The following is an 18,045-nucleotide window of genomic DNA, read 5'->3' on the forward strand; positions in this document are numbered from 1 at the left end:
TGAGCCGAGATCACGCCACTGCACTCCAGCCTAGCGACAGAGCAAGACTCCGTCTCAAAAAAAAAAACAAAAAAGAAAACTCCACGTGGTGCCAGAGGCCAGCCTTGATTTATGTGTAATTGAAACAAATGATCATGCAGGAGAAGCTATTTTTCAAATGGAATATTCCAACAGTCCCTATCCTTTCATCTCTACTTCAGGAGACCAATGTGATCCTTCAGAAAGAAAACCCAGAGGGAGCATTTTGTGACCCTAAGTCTGTGAAGAAGGGATGGAGACCGTTAATGAGAAGACCTGGTCCTCCAGGTGTCTTACGGTTAATTATAACCCAAGTCTTAATGGACTTCACCAAGTCCATGCCCAAGCCTCTTTTGAGCACCCACTAAGTCGCAGGCACTCCCACCACAGCCCAGTCACTGAGAGGTTTAGGGGTCTCACCAGAGGTCAAAGGCAAAAAGCACCCCAGGACGCCCAGCTGTCTTTGCAGCAGAAGCAAGAAATGGGGAGTGGCAGCCTTGTTTCCAGGGAAACCAGGAGAGGTGACTATCATCACCCAGTCAGCCTGCATAATTAGTATGCATGGAGAGGAGAGTAATTAAATGCTACTCTTGGAGAAGAGATACTTGCATTCTTGATGGCACCTGATTATTTATTTCCTTGAGAGGATGAGAGAATGGTCGTTAGGGTTTCTTTCTGAGCCTGAGGTTTGCTCTCTTCCCTTCATCGGGGAAGGGAAGCCAAGGCCACTCTGCTTGCTGGGAAGGTGCTTTGGCTTCTTACTAAAGCCTTTCTTCTAAAAGAACAATGAGCCACCTTAGCCCACAGCCCAGCAGCTCTGCACCCCGCCCAAGCCCTCATGCATATTCATCTTGAAAGAGCACAGCATGGAATATGCAAATCAGCCAGGCAGGAGCTGGTTGGCATTTTGATAATAGCTTTGTCTGAAAAACCCCAGAGACACATGCACATCTAGTTTCTCTCTTTCTCCCTTTCTCTTTTCTCTACCCCTGTATCCTGCTTCTCACTCTCTTCCACTCCCAGCCTCCCAGAGAACAGGAAAATGAATCACAGAACCAAAGAAGCAAGTTACAGAGGAGGCGGGTGTCTCTATTCCAGTCCAGGGCATTTCCGCTTCTGCCTCTCCTCTCTCCTCCTTCAACAGGGTCGTTTTGTCTTTTCCTGCCAAAGTGTTGCCTGATCTGACAACACCCCAAGGTTTCTGGCTTGTCCTGTGCTCTCCGTTGACTCCCCCGACTCTTGCCTGGGGACCCATTCTACGCCTGTCTCTCAGGAATTAACTTCCTTCCCTTTGTCTTTCTTCTTCCATCTTCCAACCTGTTTTGCCCTTACTCTCAGCAGTCAAGACTGAGAACCTCTCCTTGCCTTCCAAACAAGAAGGAAAGGAATCAGCTGCACAGGTCAGGAGAGAAGGTTTGGATATCAGTTGTCATCACCAACAGGTCACTGGGACTCAACCAATCTCGAAAACACATTTGCACAACCATCGCCAACAGTGCCGAAGGCCGTGCTACTGACCCCTCCTTTATCCCGGCAGCAGCGTCTCCTCCATGACTTGCTTCTTGACCCCCTCCCATAGCAGAGCTACTTGAATAGTATGAAGAGCAATTTCTCTCTTTTTTTTTTTTTTTGGAGACGGAGTCTCGCTCTGTCGCCCACGCTGGAGTGCAGTGGCCGGATCTCAGCTCACTGCAAGCTCCGCCTCCCGGGTTTACGCCATTCTCCTGCCTCAGCCTCCCGAGTAGCTGGGACTACAGGCGCCCGCCACCTCGCCCGGCTAGTTTTTTTGTATTTTTTAGTAGAGACGGGGTTTCACCGTGTTAGCCAGGATGGTCTCGATCTCCTGACCTCGTGATCCGCCCGTCTCGGCCTCCCAAAGTGCTGGGATTACAGGCTTGAGCCACCGCGCCCCGCCTGAAGAGCAATTTCTTAAGTTCAGATGACGTGAGTCCTGCTCCTCCTCCCCGAAATGCAGATGGTCAAGTCAGGAGCTGGTGGGTGACAGAGTAGGCGCTCTGCTGTGGGAGAAGCAGGCTGGGGTTTGAAGCCCACATCCCTGGATGCTGTTTCATCCGGGACCTTGGAGGAGAAAGGCATAGGCAGGTGCAGGGATACAAGCACCTCTTGGGATTTGAGGAAAGAGGGGGCCTCTCTCCTTGACTCCAAAGGCCAGCCTGGGTCAGCCAACGATTGGGGAGGCAGCTTATCTCCTAAAAGGAGCATGGGCTTTGTGCCTTGAGTTCAAATCCAGCTCTAGATACATATTAAGCTGAATAATTTTTTAGAAAAGTACTTAATTTCTCTGAGCCTTGGTTTCCTCATTTAAAAAATGGGAATACTAATATTAATAACGCTAGTAATTCTCCCACAGTTGTTTTAAATAATCTTTAGTGTCTGGCATATGTGGTAAATGCTCAATGAAGTGTGACTTTTATTTTTTCCTAGTAAACTTCAAAAACCATAGAGTAAGGGCTGGTTCTGTTGCCTCTTTAGCCTTGGGGACGTGACCATTTTTTCAATCCAACAGGCACAAAAGACCTGAAAACAAAATCAAAACAAGACAGATACAGCCTGTTCCCCTAAAACAGTTTTTTTTTTTTTTTTTTTTTCCTGAGATGGAGTTTTGGAGTTTTGCTCGTCACCCAGGCTAGAGTGCAGTGGCGTGATCTAGGCTCACTGCAACCTCTGCCTCCTGGGTTCAAGTGATTCTCCTGCCTCAGCCTCTTGAGTAAGTGGGATCACAGCTGCTCGCCATCACGCCCTGCTAATTTTAAAAATATTTTTAGTAGAGAGACAGGGTTTCATCATGTTGGCCAGGCTGGTTTCGAACTCCTGACCTCAAGTGATCCGCCAGTCTCGGCCTTCCAAAGTGCTGGGATTACGGGCATGAGCCACCATGCCCGGCCTAAAACTGGCTTTACACCTACCCTTTATCCTCATTAAATCCTGCTTAGTGGTAGCCCAGGGAGCCCTGGTACTTGCAGATTCTGGAACTAGCAGCCTCCAAGTACATCCGGACAACAAGACAGAGTGAAGAGGCAAGAGTGGGAGTGTATTCTGGTTCCTCAGTAGGTTCATTCAAGGGAAGGGGTGGAGGAGGGATAGTGAAAAGTCACATTTATTTTTGAGCTTAGAGAACAGACTCTGTTTCCACTGGCAAAGAGATGGGTGGGTTCACAGAAGAAAAACACACAGACCACTGCAGACATGCTCAGGGAAGCCTCCTGTGCTTTATAGATAGGCGAGACAGGTGGGAACATGAGGATTAGTTGAAGAGGTTGGAGAAAGGCCCTGTAGATCTCCTAAACTGCTGCTCCCACAAATTACATAAGTCCTGAAGACCATAAGTATGCAGTCTAGAGGGTTCCTACCTATTCCCACTGTCTGCAGAAGGCAGAACTCAGATCACTGGGTGGAAGTTGCAGGGATCAGTTGGCTCTGTGTAACAATTTGGCCTTCTTTGCCCTGGGAGGCAGTGGGCAGTGTAAGGTAAAGAGAAATGACTTTTTTTTTTTTTTTTTGAGACAGGGTTTTGCTCTGTCATCCAGGCTGTAGTGCAATGGCATGATCATGGCTCACTGCAGCCTCAACCTCCCGGGCTCAAGCAGTCCTCTCACCTCAGCCTCCTGGGTAGCTGGGACTACAGGCACCGGCAACCATGCCTGGCTATATATATATATATATTTTTTTATTTTTGCAGAGATGGTGGGTGGTCTCACTATGTCGCCTAGGCTGGTCTCAAACTCCTGGGCTCAAGCAGTCCTCCTGCCTCGGCTTCCCAAAGTGCTGGGATTACAGGTGTGACCCGCTGTGCCTGGCCAAGAGATGACAATTTAGTGTTCCGTGGGCTCCTATATGGTGTGGGTGAGTGGGTTTACTGACCTACAGTACCCTTTTCAGGACTGAGAAATGATTTTTTTATTTTTAACTATAGGCTTGGATTCTTGTTAAGATGCAAATTCAGCGGAGACAAGCAATACTGAAAGCATCAGGTGTTTTCCGCTCAGAGCGACTCACTGTTGGTCCTTTCGTGGAATCAGGTTGAAAATCTCTGGGGTGCTGTTAAAAGTGCACCTACCTGTGCCCCACCCTGTGAGTTTCTGATTCAGTAGATGGAGAATAGAACTTGGGCACCTGCAACTAAAGCTTGCTCAGCAATTCTAAAGTGCACACCAGCTGAGAATCCCTGGGTTAGCGGTTGGAGGAGAGATGAAGACACCATTGGGTTTGGAGGTGGGGAAGATTCCACTATAACAGAGCAGTTATTTAATATTTCACCTCCTTCCAAAATGTGTCCCCACATGATTCAGTGTTATCCAGTCGAAAAGGAAGCAAGACGTGTGAAGCTGTCTGGCTGTTGGAAGCTGGCCAGTGATGTCAATGTCAGCTTCTCCAGCAGGGTGGGTGACTTCCAAGGAGAGCAGCTGCATTCTCAGGAGAAGCTGAGAAGCTGCTAAGCTGTCATCCACAGGACTAGAGCTTCATGTACTATCAACCAAAGGGGCTCCTAGTGCCGTCTCCTCTAATCCCCTCAATATGCAAGTGAGGGAAGTTGCTTTCGATGGTCCCTATGTATAAGGGAAAGTTACGGGCCGAATCTCAACTACATCTAGGGGAGCCCAGTGTTCTTTCCTGTGCAAAGGGGTCGGGGAGGTCCACAGATGAGCAGAGCTGGCCTTAAATGAATTTGGTAGAATAAAAATTTTGCAACACATCAGTGGAAACAGCTAGAATTTCTAGAACCTAGAAATGCACAGGAATAACAGGTGGATGTGAGGTATACACACCTGTAGTAGATTCTCTGAATAATAAGATGAAAAACATGTGAAAATGAAAAGGTATAATGAGATACACATAACTGAAGGGAATTGTCTTAAATGGCTGATTGTAATGAGATGTACATAAATTGTAAGGCTTGTAATGAAATGAAAAAAAAATCATATTCTTGCCTGATAATACTGGGTGTAATGTCTATACCAGAAATAAGTTGTCTCAGTGTGTTGAGTGTAATGAGATGCACATAATTTTAAAGAGCGTAATGAGATGAAAAATAAATCAAACACTTGTCTTAAAATGAAAGATGTACTAAGATGCACACACCTGAAGGGCATTGTCCTAAATGGGTTCGATTTAATGAGATGCATTTAATTTGCAAAGGGGCTAAATGAGATTGGCCCAGAGACAGGCTGAGAAATAGAAAGTGTAAGATACACTAGAAAGTGGTATAATAAAATCTGCCTCCTCTGTGGGATGGAAATAAGGTGCCAAAGTGGAAATGCAGTGTGTGAGGTGACCGCCATTCTGTCAGTCCTTGGTGCTCGGTCCCTTGGTCTGTGATGCTCTGCAAAGTTCATCATCCTTTGTCCCTCGTAGGATACCAGGCACATAGTGGGCACCTGGGAATTAGTATTGAATGAATCACTGGCTTGAGGGTGGTAGCCTATCTGGCTAAAGGAAGTTAAAGGAGCAGCTATAAAGCAAGGAGCTTGAAACGACAATTGAAAATTATTTTCTTCTTTAAAAAAATTTTATTTTTGAGACAGAGTCTCACTCTGTTGCCCAGACTGGAGTGCAGTGGTGCTATTTTGGCTCACTGCAACCTCCGCCTCCCAGGTTCAATGATTCTCATGCCCCAGCCTCCTGAGTAGCTGGGACTACAGGTGCGTGCCACCACATCTGAGTAATTTTTGCATTTTTAGTAGAGACAGGGTTTTACCGTGTTGGCCAGGCTGGTCTCAAACTCCTGACCTCAAGTGATCTGCCTGCCTCAGCCTCCCAAAGTGCTGGCCTGAGCCACCATGCCCAGCCAACAATTGAAAACTATTTTCTGAGAGCAATGTTCCTCCACGTCTGAGCGTCTTGCCTAGCTATCTGAGGCAAACACCGGTTGTGGAACCTACATTGTATCTATAACAAGCAACCCTGATGATGTTTATGCCCCGAGCCTCACTGTTGCCTGGGGAGGCAAGGTAGGCAGAAAATGTGTGAGTGAAGATATCTGGATACAAGACACAGGTATACTTTGCAGTGAAAGGTAGGAGTATCTTTACGCCCACAAACAAATATCTTCTCTCCAATATTTTGTACCAAAGGCAGGGCTCTCCCTCTTGGACTATCTTGTTTTCTTACTCTTTTTTTTTTTTTTTTGAGATGGGGTCTCGCCCCGTCGCCCAGGCCGGAGTGCAACGGTGCGATCTTGGCTCACTGCAACTTCCGCCTCCCAGATTCAAGCGATTCTCCTGCCTCAGCTTCCCAAGTAGCTGGGATTACAGGCATGTGCCTCCATGCCCAGCTAATTTTTGTATTTTTAGTAGAGATGGGGTTTCACCATGTTGGCCAGACTGGTCTCGAACTCCTGACCTCATGATCTAGCCGCCTCAGCCTCCCTAAGTGCTGGGATTACAGGCGTGAGCCACTGCGCCCAGCCCTTCTTACTCTTTATGGAGTAATTAGTAGAGATGAGTATTTCCCTTCTTAAAAATAACCACTTAGATATTGCAGTGAGAGGGAGTAAAAAAAAAAAGGGCATGGGTGAAGCATAACTAAGCCACCAGTCACCCAAACAGTGACAGCCAATAGTAAATGGGCAATGAACCCTCAGCCTCAGTGCTGGGGAGAGCACAGGGGCTGCAAATGTCCTGATGACATGGAGAACGTGCCTTAGGGGGCAGCAGTTAATTCAACTACACTCGATCATGGCCGAGTGGGAATATATAGGTCCCAAGTTGCCTGATTGTCTGATTTTTCAGGAGAAGCCAGGAATCTGATTTTTTAATGTTTAACCTTCTAACTTTTAAATGTTGGCACATAATTTAAAAAAAAAAACAATATATGGCTCAAAACAGGTCTGAAAATGGAATTTAAACTGAACCTCGCAGTGGAGCTGAAAGCTTCCTGCTCTGCAGCTCTGAATGATGAAGTTTGAGATCTCTGTGCTAAGGATGAGATCATAGTTATAGTCATTACAGGGATGCTACGAGCACTCTTTCAGTCTCAATTTTTTTCTTTTTTCTCATGTATATATATTTTAAAATAGTTGATATTGTGAGGCGGCGGGGGGCGGGTCTCGCTATGTTTCCCAGACTGGTCTTAAAATCCTGGGCTCAGTGATCCTTCCACTTCAGACAACCAAAGTGTTAGGATTATAGCTGTGAGCCACCGCACCTGGACCAGTCTCAGTCGTTTCTAGTAGAATGTAAACTCCCCGAAGTAAAGAACTCGGTCTTTGTTAGCCGCAGGTGTGTCCTTGTAAAACAGTGCCTGGGACAGAGTCAGGGCTGGAGAAAAGCATGCTGAGATAATCAATGACTCATCAGCAATGAATTGAGCAGGTTGCAGTGTGGCGGTCATTGCCCTCATGGGGCCCCATGCAAGGCAGGAGAGGGGATCCTGGATCGAGGAAGTTGAGCTCTGGCCACCAACTCCCATGAGCAGGATCCCTGAACTTGAAAGGTCTTTCCTGATGGGTCGGCGGTGGGGTGGGGGGAGGGTAGGGGGCAGAAGTCAGTCTGAGCCGTTGCCAGAGCCCTGATATCAGAGTTCTATTTTGGGGTAAAGGAAACCTTCCCCTACCCCTCACCCTATCATCCATCTCTCGTATTTCCACAGGGATTATGGCGTGTCTTTATGGGTTGGGTAGCATTTGGGTCATGCACAGAGAGAGGTTGTCGGCTCCTGAAAACACAACTATCTACATCTCAGGTGATTTCAGAAACCCCTTTCAGCCAGGAGTGGTGGCTCATGCCAGTAACCTTAGCACTGTGGGATGCTGAGGCACGCAGATCTCTTGAGCTCAGGAGTTGGAGACCAGTCTGGGCAACATGACAAAACCCCATCTCTGCAAAAACAAAACAAAAAAATTAGCTGGGCCTTGTGGTGCATGTCAGTAGTCCCAGCTACTCAGGAGGCCAAGGCAGGATAATCACTTGAGCCTGGGAGGTGGAGGTTGCATTGAGCTGAGATTGTGCCATGGTACTCTGGCCTGGGTGATGGGAGTGAAACCCTGTCTCAAAAATAAATATATAATAATAATAATAATTTTAAAAGGCCAGGCACAGTGGCTCATGTCTGTAGTCCCAGCACTTTTGGAGGCTGAGGCAGGTGGATTACCTGAGGTCCGGAGTTCGAGACCAGCCTGACCAACATGGAGAAACCCCGTCTCTACTAAAAATACAAAATTAGCTGGGCATGCTGGTTCATGCCAGTAATCCCAGCTACTCGGGAGGCTGAGGCAGGAGAATCGCTTGAACCTGGGAGGCAGAGGTTGCGGTGAGCTGAGATCGTGCCATTGCACTCCAGCCTGGGCAACAAAAGCGAAACTCTGTCTCAAAAAAAAAAAAACAAAAAACAAAAACACCAACAAAAAACCCACTTTCAGTTGGCAGCGTGGTTGAAAAGATGGCTGGTAGAACTTGACAGAAAAACTTAGGGAGGAGAGTGTAGAACAGGCTACTCTGCAATTTCTTTAGAATAGTGTTCCTTAAAGTGTGTTTTGTGGACTATTGGTATAACTTGAATAGATATTACTTGAAAAAAAGGGAGTTGGAGCAAATCTGGGAACAACTGAAACAAAGTTAAACAGGTTTCTTTCCTGTAGGATTTTTCAGAGCCTTTAGTATAATAATGTGTATGATGAAACTCTACTAGCAAAATAGAATATGCAGTTAGGCTAATTTGGGCATGGATTTTTTTTTTTTTTTTTTTTTTTTGGTAGCATATCTTTCAACAGTGTGTTCCTTAGAAACCACTGTCTTAAAGGACTGTTGTCTTCCCAGCTCTGGAGGTGAGGTTCCGATCATGCAGTTCTTAAGATTTTCTCCCTCTGCCCAGAGAGGCGGGGTTTCTGTTGAGTTTGCAGAACTCTCTCCAGGTGTGAGGATGGGGAGGGAGATTGGGCTCCTGAGGGCAGTGATGCAGGGAACTCCACCAGAGCTGCTCGGAGCCCACTTTGCCTGTGTAACCAACCATTGGCTTCCCTATCTTCCACCTGGCCATGGGGTGATCTGCCAGTACGTGCAAACTCTCCAGAATTCCTGAACATGAACAAGGCACTCCCCTCCTGCTTCTAAACAGATGCCCCAGACCTCTCAGCAAGGGTGACTGAGGAAGGTACCCTCTCGTCTGGAGGTGACAAGAAGGCCCACCACTCACTTCTGTGGGGAGATCAGCTGCCCCTGAGTTTCTTCTTGCCTGGGGGATTATGGTGCTGACCCCTGGGATTCAAGGGTCGGCTCCCCGCTGGACACAGCTCCAGGGTGAAAGGCCGCAGCCAAGACTGCCTCTCCCTCCCGCTGCCTGGGGCTTTCACCTGCTGATCAGGAAACAGTGGGCACTGAGGTTAGGTGTGGGGCCGTGGTGGCACCAGCTTCAATCATGAAATCTTGTAATCCCAGCACTTTGGGAGGCCGAGACGGGCGGATCATGAGGTCAGGAGATCGAGACCATCCTGGCTAACACAGCGAAACCCCGTCTCGGGAGACTGAGGCAGGAGAATGGCGTAAACCCAGGAGGCGGAGCTCGCAGTGAGCTGAGATCCGGCCACTGCACTCCAGCCTGGGTGACAGAGTGAGACTCCGTCTCAAAAAAAAAAAAAAAAAAAAAAAAAAATCCCTCGTGGGCTGAGGATGGAAACGGGAAGGCAGAAGCCTTTGAGGGAGGTGGAGTATGGTGGACATGAGATGAGGGACCGGATTCCGAGCTTCCGCTGCCGTCGGGGAAGCTGCCAGGAGAGGGCAGTGCAGAGCTTCCTTGCCTTCTCTCCCTAGCTCTGCCTTACAACTGGCCACACACAAGGTGAGTGTGCCGAACTTGGCTCTTCCTCCCCAGACAGGGCAGCTGAGCTCACGCAGGACGCACATCTACCTTGTCCCCTTCCCTGGGTAGTCAGGTGTATACTGAGGCCTCCAAATTTTGTCTGGCCTCGGGTCCCATGAAAAGAGCAAAGGATTGCCACAGCAACCACAGAAAGAGAATTGTGCACCAGGGTTACGGTAGGTAATAAGATTTACTGAAAACGTCTCGGCCACATTCAGTACTGGTTTGGTGGATACATCAGAAGGAGGTTGCATAACATTAGGCAGGTGGAGGGGCTGGGAGGAAGAGATGTGGGCACCTGTGTCCAGGTGGTGAGTGGAATGGGGGGTGTGTGTGTGTGTGAACAAGAGAAACGAACCAGAAAAGGAAATGCATTTTATCCCACTGCACATTGCAAAAGTCTCACGCCAAAAAAGCTAGACTTTCCTCTATGTATGGCATCAAAAGGGAGTAAAAAATGATTGGATCACCCAGATTATAAATAAGGTTATTTGTTTCTCAAAAATCCCTATTAAAACATTAAATATCAGCTCTTTTGGGGGAGAAATACATTCATTTCAGGGAGACCTCGGAAGAGTGACCATCCTTTTGCTCTACCCCAAGTAGGTGGGGGAGGGGAAGCCCCAGAGGGGAAGCCCCGCGGGTCCCCTCCAGTTGAGCCAGGTCGCCACTCCCATCCTGCCACTGAAGGAGATGGCTAATGCACAAGTTACAAATGAAACTGCACGTCCATTAAATTAAACCCAATGGAAAACACACATGTGACCAGTCCTGTCATTCACAGCCATGGGGTGAGAGGGAACAGGAGGAGAGGGTGCCAACCAAGGGGGTCTGGAAGGTGGGTGGGAGGGTATGTGTTAGGGTGGACAGTGGAGAGCCTCCTCCTCCTTCCAGGGGCCCCAGTTCCTCCAGGGCTGTGGACAGCAGGGTTAGAACAGCAGGGTGTGTGGGGTGGGCACCCCCACAGGCTCTTGGGTGCCATTCTCTGGGCCCTCCCCCACATTTTGGATATTGATGGGAAGGGGGATGTAGCACCTTCTCCAACCCCTGGCTTCCCACTGGACTAGATGCCTTCCAATGTTTCTTCTGCCTTCCCTGAAGGACAGAATGAAGAAAGGAAGCTGGAGGCTGATGGAGCCAGCCTGGGAGCAGAGGGATGGCCGTGGCGACCCGCTGGGTGGAAAGATTCCCAGATAACCTGTTTTCACCTTCTCTGAAGGTCTATGGAGGGTTTGGAGCACTGAGGGTGGGAGCATCTAGGGTAAAACACCATTGTCCTATTGTTACAGGAGCTGAGTTCTGTGACCACCTAGGGACAGCTGTGGCCTCAAAGTCACCTTGATATGGCTCCTAGCCCAGGGTCTGCCATTTCCTTGGCTCTTGAAGTCAACCCAGAAGGGACTCCTCTTAACCTCCCACAGGTTGAGCCCACCAGCTTACAATTTGTTTCCAGGAGAGAGTGAAGGGGACTGTGCCTCCCATCCCTCTCTCCCATGTCCATGGTTGCTGTGCACAGAGACAGGGCCTTGGAGGGATGAGCTGGAGCCCGGTGGATTCTATCCCATTCTGATCTGCAAGATGTGATGCCTCAGGCCCTCCCACTCCTCTGGCCACTGGTTATGCTTTGGGGCTCCTTCCTGCCCTTGAATGTCTGTCAAAGGAGCTGAGAACCTTCTGGGGATGAAACTCAGTCCCCCTTTGTCTCTCCCCTTCCTTCTAAGTCTGCCCCCGGAGCAAAGGCCCACTCTGCGAACAGCACCAATCTGCCTCACAGTGCAGGGCTTGTAAACGACTCAAGTCCTTCCATGGGTGGGGGCCATGGGTGCCATCTGTCCTCAGGGATTTGGTGAGTCCAGATCTCACTGCTGTCTTTCCATACAGGCTGCTCGACTGGCCCCGCCAAACAGAGTCCTCGGCAGTTCCGGGGAAGTGGGACTGGGGTCCTCGTTGAAGCTCGGTGGTTGGGAAGGAACAGGTGTCTCCTCTGCCTTTCTTCAAGCTACTGATTTGGGGAAGCTAGGGCCCAACTCCCTCGGTGCTTCCTGCCCACGTCCCCTTCCCCCCCACCCTGAAGGCCTCCCGGCGACACTCCTCTCCTGCTGGATGATCAGTGCCATCTGGGCTGCCCGACTACTCCACGGAGTCACTGTGTTCCAAGCCCAGGTCGCTGACATTCGTCGTCTGCAGCTCGTCGACCTCCTCCTCCAGCTCCTCCTCCTCCTCCTCTTCCATCTCATCCTCATCCTCTTCTTCTGTCCCATCCAATGAGTCATCATGTGCAGCCATCATAGCCTGCTGCATGGCCATGGTGGCATTGTCTGAGGACAGGGACTGCAGGTTGTCCAGGTTGATGGAACCTGCATGAGAGAAAGCAAGGGTCAGGACGAGGCAGGGGCTGCCGGTCAGGGCCAGCACCTCTGTGTTGGACAGGGTGTAATGGACTGGCTTATAGAGCAGTGAACTTCTTTCTAGGGCTGCCCAAGTCTGAGCTGGACAATGCCCTGGTATGAAGTCTCCCATCCATTCACTTGTCAGCTACTTCCTGCCCCATCTCAGGAAGCAGCACTCCCAGCCACCATTCACTGAGCATTTTCTTTATGTGTTGACCACTTTTGACTTTCTAACAATTCTGTAAGGCAGGTATTATTATCCCCATTCTAAAGAGGAGGAAACAGGGTCTCAGACAGTTAAGTCATTAGCTCAAGATGACATTGTCAGTGATGACAGAGTTGGGATTCTCTCCCAGGTTGGTCTAGTCCCCTAAATCGTTTTTTTTCCCCATCATAACCCATAAGATGATGGCTTAGCACAAAGGAACCTGTGTGCAACCATACGCATACACGTGTGCATGAGGTTATGTGTGCACACACACACACCTACACCCCACTCCCCATGCAGAGCTATCTTCATGTGCCAAGCTATAAAATGTCTGGCTCATTGAATTATTCATTGTGCACTAGGCGACTGGCAATTAGAAAAGTGTATATGGAGGGTGTGATGGAGAGGCTGGGAAAACAGCTCTTCCTGGCCTCTGTTCCCGAGCCAGCTGCCTGCCTTGGTATTTATAGATGGCCCTGGCTCCCGAGGAGCTGTGCAGATACTGACTGGTGCTAAGGAACTCAGATGGGTGCGGACATGGGGGGCTCTGCTGAGCAGTCACTGACTTGCGTGACCACCAGCTGCCACTTGTCTTTATGAGAGTGCATCTGGTCTGTTAAATTATGTTCAAAAACAGCCCCTTCTTTAGGGCTTTGGGGAGGGATAATTGCTGTGACAGAGCAGCGATGGGAGCCCAGGTAAGGAGACAGCCCTTGAATCTTTGCACAGCTTGACCTAAAGAAGCTCCAGAAGCACCCCCAGGCCTTGTCCAGGGTACGCTCAGCCCCAGTTCTTACCATCCGGGTTTGTCCCTGGGGCACCGCCCTGCTGCTGCAGCACCCCTGCAGCGATGGAGTTGGGCCAGAATCTTTGGGTGGGCCGGTGCTGAGACTTGATCTTCTTGGCTTTGGGAGCAGGGTCTGGGTTGCTGGCATCAAGCATGGGCTGCAGGATGCGCCTCCGGGCATTGATGAACCTGCCCAGAGGTAAAGTGGAGACCTGGTGAGTCACCGCCTGCATTGCCTTGGGGTGGGGGGTAGGGAGGGTGAAGCTGCCTTCAGACTCCATTTCACAGAGCAGATCGGGGTTCCCATCCTGGATGTAAAAGCCCAGCAGGGAGAAGGGCCCTGGGTACTGAGAAGTTCATGAAATCTGCTGGGGCTTGGAAACTGCAAAGTCGTATGGGAAGAATGCATGGGGGGGTCAGAAATCCTTGTTCAAGACCTTCCAGGTTGAACAGGGGAGGAGAGCATGGTAGTCATAGGCACTAACCTCTGACTTCTCTCCAGAGGGCTGAGGGCTTGGATCAGGGCCCTCAACTCGGGTCTACTTCCATCCGGCCAGACCGCACTCTCTGAGCTCCCCATGACAGCCCAGCCAGGCACAGAGACTGGGAACGCTGACATCCCTGTGGGGTCAGAATGGCTACTCTTCCTCCCTCTCCCCACTCCCAGCTTTGCAGCACGTTTCAGTTTCAGTTCACATGGGGGTGGGGTAGACCAGATGAGCACTGGCCTCCAGCACACGGGTGCGGGCAATCCTGTCTCTCTCTGCAGTGCAGGTGGGCTGGGGGCTTAGGTGGGCGTGGGTTTTCTATTCCTCAAGGAGCTTCCAGGGATGTGCCTGACACCATGTCCCAGCAGAGGGCGCTGAGAAGCTGCAGATGAAGCCACAGGTGCCAGTGTTGATTCTTGCTTTCTGCTTCTAGCCCAAATGGCGGGACTGGCATGGTAGCTGGGCTGAGATTGAGGCAGATCCTGGCATGGGAGTCTCTTTTCTCTGCTACGCATTCCCCTGCCCAGAAGGTGCCCCCTGGATATGGCAGCCTGTGTGCAGATGGTGTACACTCACCAGTTATTTACTTGCAGGAGGGTGAGGTTGGTCTGGGCTGCGATCTGCCTCTTCTCGTCCTCCGTGGGGTAGGGGTGCTGAAACGAGAGGCGGAGGCTAGTGAGGGCTGGGCACATGCTGGTCTGGCCCCGCCGAGAGACTGTGCCCATGCCATGGACACTATCCTGAGCCAGGCAGCCCGAGTGGTTTGGGAACCAAAATTGGGGAAGTGTCACGTTTGCTCCCCACAGAGAATAGACCTAGGGCTTGGAGGAAGGCTGCCCCATGCCGGAGACTCCACATCCCAGACTGGCCAGCCCGCAACTGAGCCCACACAATGGGGAGCCAGGGAGGTCTCCCAAGACCAGGATGGTTCAGTACTGACAGCTTCCAAGGCACGTCCTTCTCACTTGATCCTCACTGCCACCCCCAGCAGGCATTGTCAGTGTTAGGGTTTCCAGTGGCCTCAAACGTCCATAGAAGGTGATAAGCGGGGTGAATGGATCAATCTAAGTTAACTGATATTTACTGAATATCTACTATGTGCCCAGATTTATGCTAGGCATTGCTAGGAGACAGAAGGGAAATATAATAAGTACCACTTGTATAGTGCTTTATAACCTGTAAAATGCTTTCATGCATTTTATTCATGAAAAAAATCATAATTTTAAAGCACATCATTAAAACTCTGGAAGGTAGGCAGGTTAGGCATTGTTATTCCCACTTTGCAGATGAAGAGACGGAATGACTCGTCCAGTGTCCCCCAGATGGTAGCACCAGCTCAGATCTTCTGATTTGGGTCCAGTCTTTCTTCCATTGCTTCGCGATGCCACTTTACAGGACTGAGTGGAGGTGCGAAAGAGAGCGGCGCAGGTGTCTCTCCCAGTCCCCCGCATGCTGTAGCCCGTGCACTGACTACGCGTCTGTCTCCCTCTCTCAGACTGTGATTCATGAGGGCACCAGGATACTGAATATATCCCCAGTGCCTTCCACATACAAATGACATACAAATGCCTGCTGAGTGAAGGAAAGCAAAAACAGAGCACTCGATGCTGTGGTTTGGGTGATGAGCACTGTAGAGGCTAAGAAGGAGGAGAGAAACAGGTGCTGGCCAGAGCGGTGGGGAAGACAGAACAGGTCACATTAAAGGATGAAAAGGCTCTCGGTGTCAGTGGGAAGAGGGTCCTGACCCCATCAGGAGGGAGGCCACATAATGGCTGAGTCTATGCATTCCTAGGACTTGTTCAGGCCACAGCCCAGTGCCTGGCACCCAGCAGGCGTGCAATTAAGGTGTGGCAAACATCTGAATAAGGCACAGTTTTGTCCTGGAAGCTAGAGGAGGTTTGGGGGCTCTTATGGCAGAAGATCAAGCCATCCAGCATCCTCAGGCTAAAATCATTCCTTTTGATTGGAGCGGTATTAGAAAGTGGTGCTTGAGCTGTCTAGGGTCCCCGAGATGGGAGGTCTCACAATCTGGCTCTATTATGACTAGCTATGAAATCTCAGGCATATCACTTAACTATACATCATCAAGTCATCTAACAAATAAGTGAAATTACACTTGTAAAACGCTCAATAAAAGGTACCAATACTGTTATTATCAGTGTTGGAAGGTGCTTAAAACTTTCTGAGGAAAAGGTTGCGATCAGCAGCCTTGGCGGTACTCTCATTATCGGTGGAAAAGGAGAGCAGCCTCTTCCCTGCCTCAGCATCCCCCACATGAAGCGATCAGGACCATGTGTTGCTTTAATGCAAACCTCTGACCCTGACCACCCTGCCAAGGCAGCTGGGACTTGGGATTCATACAATATGAAGATTCTAACAAGAAAGAAGGCACATCAGCCTTACAGGAGGCAATTTTATTCGAGTTGGGAAGGAGCAGAGGGAGGACGGGAGGAGGGAGTGCAGACGGCCCCAGGGGGCAGGGGGGCAGGGACTCTGAGAACTCTGACACCTTGTGGGGTCAAGCCCTAGTGCTTGGCTCCAACCTCCCTATTTGTGGGAAAGAGCCAAGCAACCTCCTTTTCCATAGCCAGCCGGTCTGTAGACAAAATGCAGCAAAAATATGGTGACTTTTTGGCCTTCCCGGGCCCGAGGGCCTTTCGTGCCTCCATGCCCTCACAAGTGCTGGCCCTCCTCTGGAGCGCGCTTCCTCCCGCCTGTCCTCGTGTGCCTTTCTGAGCTTCTGTGAGGGCCTGCCACAGATCACAGCCTCTGCGAGGCCCTTCCCAACTCCCTAAGGCAAAGCTGGTCATGGTGGCCTCTGAATGATTGCTTTTCACCCACTAGACGGCAAGATATGTGTCCCCCACTAGGCCATGAGCTTCTCTCAGGCAGGGACCTCATCTTATTAGACATTGTTTATTCCCAGTGTGCAGACCAGGCACAGTTTGCAGACAGGCAAAGAGGCCAATGTTGAAGGATTGTGCAGGGAACTGAGGAATGAACTAGCACAATAAGGAGATGCAAACTGGTTTCTTGAGCAGAGCTAGCGGCCGTCCTGGCTGTGCCGGTTCACCAGCCCACAAATGCAGGGCATCTGCTGCATCCTGGGTGCCGGCAAGCAAAAGGTATCTGAAGTTAAGAGCCCACAGACTAGACGGAAAGAATAAAAGGAGGAAAAAGCCTCTCTATTAATGGGAAGTCCGTGCTAAGCACCCCTTTGGTGACAAAAGAAGAAAGTCCTTAGGGAAGGGGATTTCAGCTGGACTTCGAAGAGTGGCAAAGCCATTCTAGTAGAGGAGAGGATGACGTTCCAGGCAGGAGCCTTGCACTAGGACTTGACTTATGTTTAAGCCAGTAGGATGAAAAGTTCTTCTACTGTTAACGGCCTCCAGAGGAGGAAATCCTCCAGCCTTCCTTGGAAGAATAACGTTTGCTGTCTCTAAGGAGGCTTCTGTTGCTGGGCCCCCATTCGGAGTGGATGTCACAAATACACAGATTAACATGCTCCAGTCTGATGGGGAGCTATGAGAAGCAAGTGCCACCCAAAACCAGCTGGTCGCTCTCTTACGAATGAGGATATAAAGCCCCTAACCGCTCCCTGGTGCAGGTCGTCACCGCCTGTCCCTCCCGGAACCGGTATCCCAGGACACACGCGGGGGGCCACGGGGTAAGTAGCAGCATTTAGCAGCTTTGGGGACAGGTGTGTCGGCCAGAACATTCCTGGCACCACATCTGAGTGGTCATGGGAGCAGTCCAGCTTGTACACACCTCAGACCACATGATTCCTGAGGACAGAGTCAAAATAGTCCTGGCCCCTGGACAGACCACGATTGGGTCAGTGCTACTTTTAGCACAACTGGCCAGGCTTGGGGCCAAGGACGGGAAGAAGAATCAAATGAGATCACGGCAAACCATCAAGCCACAGTGGTTGCTCTCTGCTCATTACTGGAGGGAACTCCCTGGAGTTGGAAGAGAAGGGCCCAGACAGTAGTGCTCTGGAAGTAGACAATCCTTCCTTGAAAAAGAAGGATATACAGCTCATGAAAAGCAAGGGGAAAAAAAGAAAAAGAGGTACAGAACAGACTAGAAGATGACAGAGCCTTCTCAGGGACAGCTGGAGCCTCACACGACTGGGCAGTGCTGCCAGGGAGTAAAGGACCTTCAGAGATGGGATCGAGTCCTGACCCACCCCTTAACACTGTGTGACCCTGGCACACGCAAGTGACCTTTGTTTGTTTTATGTCTTCCATCCTTAGATGGGAATAGCAAAACAGTGCCTACCTCTTGGACATGGGGATGATTTAATGAGACAGTGCAGGGTAAGACTGTGTGCTCCATTGA

General features: G+C 50.1%; 1 protein-coding gene across 3 annotated transcripts in view; it reads right to left on the minus strand.

Moving 5' to 3' along the window:
* Positions 1–10,002: 10,002 nt before the first annotated feature.
* Positions 10,003–18,045, minus strand: part of PKNOX2 (PBX/knotted 1 homeobox 2) — a 273,857-nt gene continuing 265,814 nt past the window's right edge. The window contains exons 11-13 of one of the 3 annotated variants that reach the window (XM_031652823.1): positions 14,281–14,357; positions 13,227–13,405; positions 10,003–12,188 (exon numbers count right to left, since the gene is read on the minus strand). In XM_031652823.1, coding sequence (XP_031508683.1) covers positions 11,962–12,188; positions 13,227–13,405; positions 14,281–14,357 — 483 coding nt within the window. In that variant the 3' untranslated portion in view covers positions 10,003–11,961. The remainder of the gene's footprint in view (positions 12,189–13,226; positions 13,406–14,280; positions 14,358–18,045) is intronic. The other 2 variants (XM_031652824.1, XM_031652825.1) reach the window with 2 other exon arrangements.

This window comes from Papio anubis, chromosome 12 (genome assembly GCF_008728515.1).
Source record: "Papio anubis isolate 15944 chromosome 12, Panubis1.0, whole genome shotgun sequence".
NCBI classification, from domain to species: domain Eukaryota; kingdom Metazoa; phylum Chordata; class Mammalia; order Primates; family Cercopithecidae; genus Papio; species Papio anubis.